Genomic DNA, 12,151 nt, shown 5'->3' with positions numbered 1-12,151 from the left:
TTCATGCTTTTTAAAGTGGCAGATTTGAGTAGTTGTGATGAGATCACATGGCTTGGAAAGTCTAAAAGACTTATTATCTAACCCTTTACAGAGAAAGTTTGCCTCTCTATACCTTGTGTATTAGTGCCTAAAAATATCCAACAGCATGACAACAACTTTCTACTGCTTAAACTTCTTTCTGGTTGGTGAGTTCAGACTTTTGCTGAGTTGCATTCACTCTCTAGGACTCTGAAGGTATCATCTATTCTTCCATAGGCTGACTTGCTACATTTTATAAACACAGGATGAGAGTGGGTTGGGGAAGAAAAATAATGAAAGTTAAATGAGTTCAATTACTGTTATACATCTAAGTTTAATTATGAATTCTATGAAAATTGTGATGTAGAATTGCAATGCTTCCTTCTGTGGTGTCTTGAATATAAGATTTACAGTGTAAGATTTACAAATCAGAACTTGCAAAAATCTAGTCTCTTAGTGAAATATTGTTTTCTTTCCAGACAGGTGGGGTTCTCTCTTTAATAGACTGTACATTGATTGAGGAGCCTGATGCAAGCGATGATGACTGTAAGTTACATTCTGTCATTTGGAAACAGTATAAAAATTATAATCATATGGTTTTGTTTATATCCAAGAAGATTGCTTAGATATAAGCAGAGATGCTGAGAATAAACTCTATAATGTCATTTACATATGAAAAAATCTGTAGAACCATTTAGCCTATGAGCCTTGTTAAACCACCTTTGGGAATTCACATTTTACTGAATTTGTGTCATGATAGTAACTTTCCAATAGCAGGCAGAGAAGAAAGAAAAATTGAATTAGAGTGTTGGAATTCTGTAGATTATGGAAAATTTTATTTCCCTGTTTGCATGATTTTATTATTTCTTGGTCTCCAATGAAACATGTGATTCGAAACAATACAAAACTAAATCAAATATTCCACTGCATTTTCTGACAGGCATTAAACACTCAGGGAATTTTCTTTGTAGGACGAATGATATAGTATGGTTTAAGATTGCTTTAAGAAGGAATATTTGGCATCTTGAATAACTTCTGAGAAGCTAGTACATATTTCCATATTTGCAAAAATTCTGTGTTGGAATCATTCACATTTATAAAGGGAAAATTCCTACTTTTTCCTTGATGGTATAGAAGGCAAGCTAGATCATGGAAATGCACTGAAATCAGTGATATAAATCTATAAATCTCAGGCTGCCAAGCAAAATGCTGTTTTCTTCCTACTGTTACTAAAGATCTCTGACCCTGCCTCCACTGCCCGGTCCCACCTGCCCATTATGGAAAATTTTAAGACATGAATTGAGGGGGAGATCAAGAACCTAGTCCTGAGTAAACCTTAATCTCAGTTTCTTTGCTTGCTTATGAGTTTAATAAAGCCTTCTCCATGTCCAAGAGATACCATATTGCTGAAATGACATTCTGGGCAAGCGTGTATAACAACCCTATCACGAGCACTGTGTGAAAGCCACCATCACTCGTATTTTCATATTCACATCTAATTATTTGGTTTGCATGTGTTGAAGCCAAAGGTTCTGGGCAAGTGTTTGGACAACTGGATTTTAAGATAGTGGTGGAGCCGCCTGATGCTGCCCCTTTCACTGTTGTCCTGTTAGCACCTTCACGCCAAGAGAAAGCTGCCTGGACAAGTGATATAAGTCAGGTGAGTGGCTTTTGCCATAAGTTCTTTCTTTCTTTTTTTTTTAATTTCACCACATAAACTTTGGGGGAGGATTTTTACAGTTATTTTGTTTTTATTAAAATACAACATCTGGTTACTGTGATCACTACCATCAGCACTATGTATCTTCATATGCTGGGATAATTTTTTGTTCCTCTAAAATTTTAAATTTCTCAAGGTTAAATTTTTTTATCTGATGCATGGGTGCATTGTTAAAGGAAATTCTATGGGAACTTCACCTAAGAGTGTCGGGGGAAGCAAATATTGTTTAAAAACGAACAATGATGTAAAAAATAAAAAAAATTATTAAAAAATAATTTAAATAACTTCATGATTATGTTTTAAGGGGAAAAGGTTTAGGACAATGTCTGGTGTGTAAATTCATCTATGTGTATACACATATGTTATAAAATAAACACTGATCCTTTGTTTACCCTAAAAAATATTTTTTTACCTGAAATGTAATAATTGCATTTTAGTTCCCGGGCATTTTCATTAAGTTATAAATGTAATCACTTATGTGGAACAGTGTTAACATTGCCCTATTAGTAATAGATGTTTTTTACTTGTTTCTGAAAAAGGTGAGATCTACAAAAAAATAGCCACCAAGGGCTATGGCAAGAAATCACAAATTAAGGAATCTCATTGAAAAAGAGATACTGTTTGTAGTTTGAAATCTGAAAATGAACACCTGTATTCTATATAGAAAATTAGGGAACAAATTTGTTTGCCTTTCTTTGATTAGCAATGACTAGTTAGAGAATTGCTGCATTCACTCAGGATTTAGAAATATGTCAAAACTAGTCTTTTAAATGGTTCTTGGACATTCCTAAATGGAAGCTCCACATTAATTTTGGCTCTGTTGGTCAATATAAGAGTATAATTGTATAAGAAAATATGAGAAGAAGACTTGGTAATTATCTTTAAAGTTATAAAGTCAAGGAAGATTGGTGCAAACAGAAAAAACAGGTACTATAGATTCCATTGTCTTCTTTTTCTAGAGACCTCATAATAATTGATATATAAGATATAGGTAAAATATGACCTGCATAATAGGGTTTCAGATATTTAATTTTTTTTTCTGGGTGAAAAAAAAACTAGGGTCAGATATAAAAAGGAAAAATGGCAAACATATTTTTGTATCTATGTCAAAGAAGTTTTACAGGTTTAATATCACTTGAGCCTTACAATAAATATTCTGAAATTAGAAATTTTTGTCCTGTTTCACAGGTGAGAAAACTGAGATTTGAAAGGCTAAATATGTGTCCAAATTACACAACTTCATTGAGTCAGGACTCAAACCTTATCAAGGTCTCTTATAGTGCTCTAAAGATCCATGAAAGGAATGGTGGAGCTTTGCTTATGTATCCTCAGGACTGTTTTGGTGGTGGACAAAATGCTAGAAGAGAAGGTACTTCTTTTCTGGCTAACAAAAGAATGAAAAGATGGAATCTTCTATATTTGCCTAATTATATCCTTGTGGTGATTTAGTGATACTCTCATTAGCTGAATTAGTACTTTAATTAAGTCTTTGCAATGCTTGTCTAACCTTACGAAATTCAGAATCACTCATTGAATCTATGAACATTTATTGAGTCATAATCACATGCAGCTCAGGTGTGGGGCAGGCACCAGAAGTGTGGCGTTGGTCACTCAAGAACACAGACATGCTTGCAGGTGATAAGGGGAAGTAAATAACTTAGAGTCCAACAACATTTTGTAGGTGTGAAGTCAAGCGAAAATAATGGGGAGAACAGGAATAGGAGAAGGTGTTTTTCTAGCTGCTTCTAGCTTCTACCTTATGATGTAACTGGGACTTCTAAGATACAGAATTATTAAAAGCTTTAGGTGACCTTCCTTAGGGTTCATGGTGAGACATTGTTAAGAGAGAGACCTTGGTGTCCATGGATGATTCTATGCTTGGTCTTTTAAAGAATGGTTCCTGTGCTTTGCCTGCCATAGACAACCAAGTGAGTCTCTCTACTTAGACTATACCTTGAAGAAAAAGTGTACAATTTCCTCCTACTTCTCCAAGATGCTATGGCCAATATATTAAATTGTATAAGATTATATCATAAAGTGAATCATAAAAAAGAAGCTAGCAGAAATTTATAGCTTTTTGAGTGGTATTGATTCTCATGATGTAAAGCTATATGTTTAGTCTTTCATAGTGTATAGTCTTAATACTTAAGATTTAATTCATTCAACAAATATACTTATGCACTGATACTATATTCCAGGTATTGTGTAGGCATGAACGAAAGAGACAAAAACAGCAGTGAAGTCCCTAATCTTACGAAGTTTACCTAATAGTTTAGGAGAGACAGAAAATAAGCAATTTTCATGATAAACACATATTATTCTATATTAAAGGTTGATAGGCCAAGGTAAAAAGTATCAAGCTACCTGAGATAGATGTGGGTCAGTACAGTATGGAAATTGTGGTTATATTATTCTGAACAGTACTACAAACAAATACTATAGTAGATGATAGAAATACCTTGTAGTTACGTGATGAAGTGAAAATCATTCCAAACAGAAGGAACAACCATTGCAAAGACTCAAAAGCAGGGGGCTATTGCATTTTTTGGAGAATAACATGAAGGTCAGTTTGGCTAGAGTTGCATGTGTGAGAGAGAGAATAGAAAAAGAAGAAATGAGAGAAATAACGGGTCAGATATGGGAGGGCCTCCTAAGCCAGTGAAAGAATTTTAGCTTGTACTCTAGATGAAAAGCTATGAAAGGATTTTGCAAAGGAATTCTATGATCTGCCTGAGTTTTTAAAAGCATCATTTTGCCTGCTGTATTGAGAATAGACAACAGATGTAGGACAAAAATGGAAGTGGCGATATGACTGAGAAGGCTACTGTAGTAATCCAGGCAAGAGATATTGAAGACTCGGACCATCATGGCAGGAATGAAGTTCATAATAAGAGTTTTGATTCTGGATTTATATTGAAGGTAGGGTCAACTCTATTTTATTGTAGATTAGATTTTGGATGTAAGAGGAAAGAAGAGTCAAGGATGACTCCAGAGTTTTTGGCCTGAGCAAATAGAAGAATGGTGGTGTCATTAGCAGAGATGCAGAGTTCTATTGGGGAAGGCAATTTTGGGATGAGTATCAGAAACTTGCTAAGGATATGTTGAGTTTCAGCAGTCTGTTAGACATTCATGTGGTGGTGTTAAATAGGTAATGCTCATAGATGTCCAAAGTTTAGAAGATAAATCAAGGAGAGATATTTTATGCCATTGAGATGGTATCTAAGGCTGTAAGATTATTGAGATCAGTGAAACAGTAAGTGTAGATAGAAATGAAAACAGAACGATAGTCTGAGTGAGCGGTCAAAGAGAACAGCAAAGAGAGCTGAGAAGGAACCATTAGTGTGGATGGGGACAGCCAAAGGAGCATGGTATTTGGAAGTCAAATGAAGAAAATGTTTCAAGAAGGAGGGACTATGAGGTCATTTGCCAACTGCTACCACAGGACTGAACAAGGTAGTGAGTGTTCTCAGAGTTAGTGATTTTGCTGCTGCTCGAGTTGAATGATGAGTGGTAGGGACAGAATGCATTGCTATTGATCAATCCTAGCCTGCTGCCCAGTAGCCTGTGTTTCAACTGGCTTCGCTCTCCACTTAACACATTTTCATTTTATGGGAGAAATTACGAGCTATGCATATATAGATGGAATTTGTCAGTGTCTCAAATATGTCTTGACATATTCATTATTAATAAGATGAGCCTACTGAATGCTTGAAAATGTACTGTTTAATATTTTATGTATATGCAAAAATATGAGCACAAAAATGAATAAAACTACTCCTAACACTGACTCTAAATAAATGTTTATCAAAGTACTTCCCACAGAAAAACTGTATTAGAATTACCTGAGGGCTTTTTTAAGCATACAGAGTCCTGAACCCATATTTAGATAACCTCCAGACTTAATAAGCTCTGTAGATCACTTTTGTACATCAAATTAAAGAAACTCTGCCCTGAAAATCACTGCCATCTCAACCTCCCCACAATCCTGCCACAGAAATAATTTTACAGTTTGGCTCTCACTGTACATGTGCATCATTTTACTTTTTACCTCAGAACATCTTTTTATTTTCCTCCAGATTTTTCATGTTGGTGTCTCCTGATAGCAATATATATAAAAATATATTTTTATATTTTTTATCTATATTTTTATGTTATATATGTGAGGTATATATATGTATATCTAACACATACTACCATATTAACAAAACTTTCTCTTAATAATTAGGTGAATATTTTACCATGAATATATAATGTGGTACTAAATATCTTTGTGCAAGTTTTTTTCTCCTTTCAAGATGCCTTATTTGTCTGCCTTCCCCACAACTGGTAAGGCTGGTGCAAAGGGTCTGACCATTTTCATGATTTCATAATTCTTGACTAAATAGGCTGCCAGAATGTCTGAGGAAATATAACTTATCATTTCACTGTACATCAGCAAGGTATCTCTGTAACTTCTTTTTAAGTCCTGCAAATGTTGGGTTTTGTCACATTATCACATTTTCCCATTTAATGGAAGAGTGGCATTGCTTTCTAGAAGATTTAATTTATATTCTTGTAATTATCAATGCAATTACATTTTCTAATATTTCTATTTCCTGTCTGTTTATACCAGATGGGCATTTATTCTTTGAAGCTTTTCTTACAGACTAGGGGAATTTTTTTCAATTCTAATCCATTTTCTTTCAGCCCAAATTATGAAAATATTCTTTTATTTGTACTCCTTATTATGCTTAATCTTAGTTTTTTGTGGCTTGATTTGAAGCCACCTTGCCATGCTACTGTATCGTGTTAGACTAATCATATGTGGCTCTTATTTAAGATAATGAAGTGTTCCTGAATATTGATACAATTCCAATTTCACATAAAGCACTCTATATAAAAATTAAGACTTTTGGCTTGCCAGGCCTCCTTTTCTGAAGCCGTAATTTTTAGAAGTAACAATTCTTGAATGATTAATTATACCTTTACTTATACCAGTAAGGCCATAATTAGCTGTTGGCACCCCAGCAAAAAGTGCTAGTGGCTAATGGTCTTGACCAGTAATTCTCTCCTTTTTTTATCTATTTATAGGGAAAAATTTGAGGCTGAAGATTTGAGCACTCATTTCAATATAGTGCATTCATTTGTGCTTATCTCACTGTCATGCATAATGGTGTAGTAAGCAGATTTTTCTGTAATTATGGGTATTAACTAAAATGTAGAATTAAAATTCATCTCTGAGCTCCTTGGTTTGGGCAGATGTGTCAAAATAAAGACCTTGTGTAGAAAAATTTGTAACATGCTGACCTGCTTTCTCCCTTAAAATAGCTTCTTTGGAATCAATAAAAAATATCTCCTTTACTATTAAAAAGTGAATTGAAAAAGAAAAAATGGAACCTAACCTTTGTCCCTGCTACCTAGAAGTATTTAGAAGGTAAAAAAAAAATACGATGACATAGTCGACCACTGGTCTTTGAACAGGTATTGCCTTAAGCCCCTCAGAAAAGTCTGATGGAGAAGTGATTCTCAATACTTTCCAAAGACCAGCAGCATCAAAATTACCTGCACTGTTGTGAACATACATATTCCCAGTCCTATCTTGGTCATAGTCATCACAAAGAGAACTAGCATATCAATGACACAGGAATCTGCTTTTGTTATGCTTTTTATTGCAAGATTTACTGTAGTTCACATAAATTCACAGTGATCTTTAAGATATGTGATACTGTTTATTTTCATGCATTAAATATGGGTGAACTGCATTCATTTCACAAGTACTCAATTGTGTCTTCCCAGTGCAACCAAGATACATGCTAGTATGATCACAAATGTACATCATACCTTCCAATATAGTCATGTATTCATAAATACAAAATTGATAATAGTTTAATTTCTGGAACAGAAGTCTTTCTCCAGTACAGCATTACTGAAAGTTCCAAATGGAAAGGAAAGAAAAGCAGAATGCCCTTGTTAAAGTTAGTGAATGCAGAGCCCCTACAAGTTCTGTTTGGTCACCCCATGTTGTCAATAAAGCCTGTACGTGGAGCCCTTAAGAAATGAGGAGCCAAGGAGAGAGATGGTTTCATGTATATGTGGAATCTAGAGAAACCAAAGGATCAGGCAAAGACAAACTCTAAGACTGACCATAGATCTGAGATATCCAGGAGAGGAGGAGGGGGAGAGAAAGGGAGAGCGTATAGAACAGGGAGGAAAGAGAGCCAGTGGAGTGCGGGCAACTGTGGTCACTTTGGTGTTGGAAAAACTATGATGACTGCAACTGAGGGGAGAAATCCTATATTGTGAAAAAAGCAAATAAGGATGTTTAAAAAATAAAAATAAAAGAAGAAATGAGGAGCCCATTTCAAAACCACTCCTCTACTATACTTAATATGTTGTATATATACATATATGTATGTTTGTATGTAATTAAAGGTTATATGTCAGTTAGATCTTTTTGTACAATTAAAATGTGATTTTTCATAACAAGATCTTTGAGCTACAGTTTAGATCACACATGTTTTATTTTCCTGAAACTTGAATGTAAGTGAAAATTTCCTTTTCTTCCTACTAAAAGTAATTTTAATGTTTCACATAATAAATTAGGAAGATTTATGAATGAGATCTGACACTGGACAATGAGATATTAAAAGTGGTCAAATAAATCTCTTTTGGATCTAAAGCATTTCTCTCAAGTTCTAATTCTGGCAATGTAAAAGACTGAACTGACTTAGATTCCTTCAGACTATCAAAACAGAAATGTTTAGCACATAGAATCAGTGTAATAAAACTTTTTAATACATTGGGAATGTTTATGGACATAAAGGAAAATTCTAGTTGCCAGAAATAATAAGGGATATTAAAGTCAGAGCAGAAAGCTTGAAAATTAAAGACATAGAGCCTTGAGAATGATTTTAGATTGCATATGGTTTCCAAACCTGCGTTTTATTTACAAAGGGAGTGAAGAGGTCTTGACCCTCTTAAGGAAATTGAGATCCCTGTTCAAAGGCTGAACATGGAAAGTCTGTTCTATCTGTGAAATTGGAACTAAAAAAAAAAAAAAAAACTACTTATTAGCCCAGGAAAAAAATAATAAAGTTTGTCTTTGTCTTGGATAGTTCATTTAACAAAATGTCCTTTGGGAAAAAAAGGGTATTTTTCTTGTCTACGGTTTTTAACTTCAAATTTATAGCATTCACATGATGTGAAAACTCCAAATTGAGAAATAAATGTAAAAACAAGTTTTGGATTGTTGAAATCCCAAGAATATTGGTAGAAGCAAACACAGAATTACCCCATTATCGATACTTTTATCATTCAGGACTCATGACAATGTGCACAAAATAAAACATTATATATATTATAAGTAAATTATCTATCATGAGCAAGAGTCGGAAGACCCAGTGAGCAGTATAATTAGTAATTTTAGAACCATGGATGATAAGGTGATAACTTGGAAAAGACCAAGAAAAAAAGTTAAAGGAAGGAGGGAAGGAGGCAGGGAAGAAGAGAGGAGAAAAGAATATATCTTTAAGTAAAAAGGACTAGGGTGATTTGTATCAAAGAAACAGAAAGTCTAAACTTAGAAACTATATTCCTAAATTGTCCTAAGACTGTGCAATTATGCCATTTACTTAGGATGTTAAAGGTAATTGAAGCAATATTGTTCATTTTCCATAATTCTCATCAAACGTCATCTCAGCCCTCCCATTTTCTGTTTTGGTTGGTTACCCAAAAAGCATCCTTATGGTGCTTCAGAAACATTGAGAGTGAAAAGTCTGAGGAATGACTGCAATGATTACTGTGACAAAGTATCACTCATGGGCTTCTTGTAGCCTTGTCTGTGTGCAACCCCTGTGCCCATAAAATGTGTCCCCCCATATTTTCATAGGGACAGGGATAGTATTATAATACCTTTGCCCCACTGGATATACAAAAGCAAATTTGAAGAAATTTGCCTTATTTATCTTTGAAGCTCTTTTAGAATCTTTCTCTATCCCAGCGCTCATCTCCTAGAATTTAGCCCAGTATCTGTCACAATAATAAGGACTTAATAAATACAGGCTCATTTACTAAAATCCCCAGTGACATATAATCAGTGCATCTTTTGATGCTCTTGAGAATTCAAAAGATAGACAGTTGTGGTTAAGTTCTGTCTTCTTCAAAAGACTTGGCTATGCTTTATTCTAGATATATATCAGAAAGCTCTGAAATTGCAAAATGGCAATTTTAAACTTTTACCTTGCTTTTTCTCTTGATTTTATTTGGAAACTCATCAGTTTCTATCATTTCTTCCTTTTAAACATTTATCTCCATCCCTTCCTCTTCACAGTCCTGATCTGCCTCAGAGGAGGCATGAATCATTTCATTAATGCATTCTGAAGATGGTTCTTATGGTCTCTTGGGCCATTTATACCTCTCTCTTTTTCCAATGAATACCTCCATGAAGCCAACTGTAGATCTCTCAACACAAATGGGCCACTTAGAAACCCTCAGTATTTCCCACCTGTCTACCAAATACAATCCAAATTCAAGATTCCTTACCCTGTGGCCTGACTCCAACTGACTTCATTAGGCCCCTTTCTTAATTTTTCTCCATTAATAACTCATGCACTAGCTAGCCCCATTTCTTTGTTTTTCCATGTATGTTCCCTTTTTTTCTTGTTACCATTTAAAAAAAATTATCCTTTTTTATTTTTTCTCACAACATACAATTTTTCCCCTCAGGTGTTCCCATTTTATTTTGTTTTATTTTTTAAAGATTTATTTATTTATACATACAAGAGCTGGGGTATAGGCCAGAGGAGTGGGGGGTGAGAGATTCACCAGAGACAGAGCGGGGAACAGAACAGGCAGATTGACCGAAGTGTACTGCTGAGGGGAACAGTAGGCTAGTCAGGAGAGGTCTGCTGCGCTATGTGGGTAGCTCCCTGGCTGCCAGGGATTGAACTCATGCTACAGAGGCTGCAGACAGCTTCATAGGTTGCGTCTTAACCCCTTGCACCCCCAGGGAGGCCCCAGGTGTTCCCATTTTAAATGGGCTCATTGGTGTCTGATTATATCTGGTCCTCACTGAGAGCTGGCCCTTGGAGGTAGTGTGGCCTTACTTAAGACCAGGAGCATACATACTATTGGGTCACTGGTGGAAATACTGTCTCCACATAGCTGGACACAGGATATGTCAGCTTAAGTTCTTTTGGAAGAATACCCTGGCCAGCTTCCTACTGTTCAAAATATACAAACTAGGGTATGAGTAGCTGCATTTATTTAGCCTGTCGAACAGTCCATACCCTGTTCTGAAGAGTGTGAAATCTGGGCTTGAAATTAGAACCAGCCGAGACAGGAGGGGCCTTTGTATCTCACTCTTTGAGGTTCACACAGAGTGGCTTCTTTGGAATTGTATTTATCAGCCAGTGTTGAGGGAGCTTATAAACAGCAGTTTAGAAAATTTGTCAGCATACAGTTGAGGATATTGTCCGTTACATTATTTGGTTTTTCTTTACGAGTATCCATGAGCTAGTTCTCTGGTCTCAGACTAGACTGTGCATTTTATAGTTGGTCATGTGTCCCCTGTGTGTGGGCTGCTCCATAGCACAGCTATGTCTGAGGCCCACCTCTGATAAGTTTTTGGGACTTCTGAACATAAAGTTGTATGGTGGTTTCATTTCCAGGCTTCATATTATTGCTTCAACCCTTCTCCCAAATTTCTGATTTTGTCATTCATCTTGATTTTTGTCTTATTCGTATTTGTAATCTAATTTGTGGGGATAAAATGGAATATAAATTCACATATAAGCCATATTAGATAATAATAATTATTCATGTAAAAACACATCTTCAAATTATTCCCAAGTGATAGAGTTTAAGAAAATGAACTGAAGGGGAGAAGTTTAAAATAGTCCACTTTATTTTCAGATAAATGGATCCTCTTGGAAGATTGGATCCTTTATTCCTAGTCACTGCAATAATGGCATGAAACATAAAGGGATGAGTTTTTAAGGGAAAAAAAGTGTGATAATAGCTGATATACTAAGTATACTGAATAGACAGGGGATAATAATGACACAAAGTATGTCTGTCTGTCTGTCTATCTGCATATTGACTCTTTCATATTTATCTATCTGGATATTCACTCAGGGGAGATCATGAGTTCAGGACCTAAATGAGATCATTTAGCAATAAGCTTCTTCACACCATTTTGTCACAGTCACAAAGCACTACATGTTATCCTAGTAACTAGAAGTAATTTCTGATTTTAAGAATTGTGTAATTTAAAAAAAATTTCTGCTTTACTCAAAGGGATTATGTATAATTCAAAATAAATCTTTCTCTAACTCAAAGTAATTGCAAGGGAAAATTTTAAATTTTTATGGCATAGATACAAAGAAGGTCAAGGAAATTAGCAAAATTTCCCAAGTTTTCCTCTTATGAAGAAAA

The 12,151-nt window shown here is 35.1% G+C and overlaps 1 protein-coding gene across 2 annotated transcripts in view; it reads left to right on the top strand.

The window, feature by feature from the left end:
• The window catches only part of RASGRF2 (Ras protein specific guanine nucleotide releasing factor 2), a gene marked incomplete at both ends in the record, with an annotated part of 216,684 nt that overhangs the window by 116,026 nt on the left and 88,507 nt on the right, over positions 1-12,151 (top strand). For both annotated transcript variants that reach the window (XM_084233297.1, XM_084233296.1), the window contains 2 exons: positions 498-564; positions 1,542-1,678. In XM_084233297.1, coding sequence (XP_084089423.1) covers positions 498-564; positions 1,542-1,678 — 204 coding nt within the window. The remainder of the gene's footprint in view (positions 1-497; positions 565-1,541; positions 1,679-12,151) is intronic.

This window comes from Talpa europaea (assembly GCF_964194135.1).
Source record: "Talpa europaea genome assembly, chromosome: 5".
Lineage (NCBI taxonomy): Eukaryota > Metazoa > Chordata > Mammalia > Eulipotyphla > Talpidae > Talpa > Talpa europaea.
Note: the sequence above shows the minus strand (reverse complement) of the source record. Positions and strands in the feature narration are given on the sequence as shown.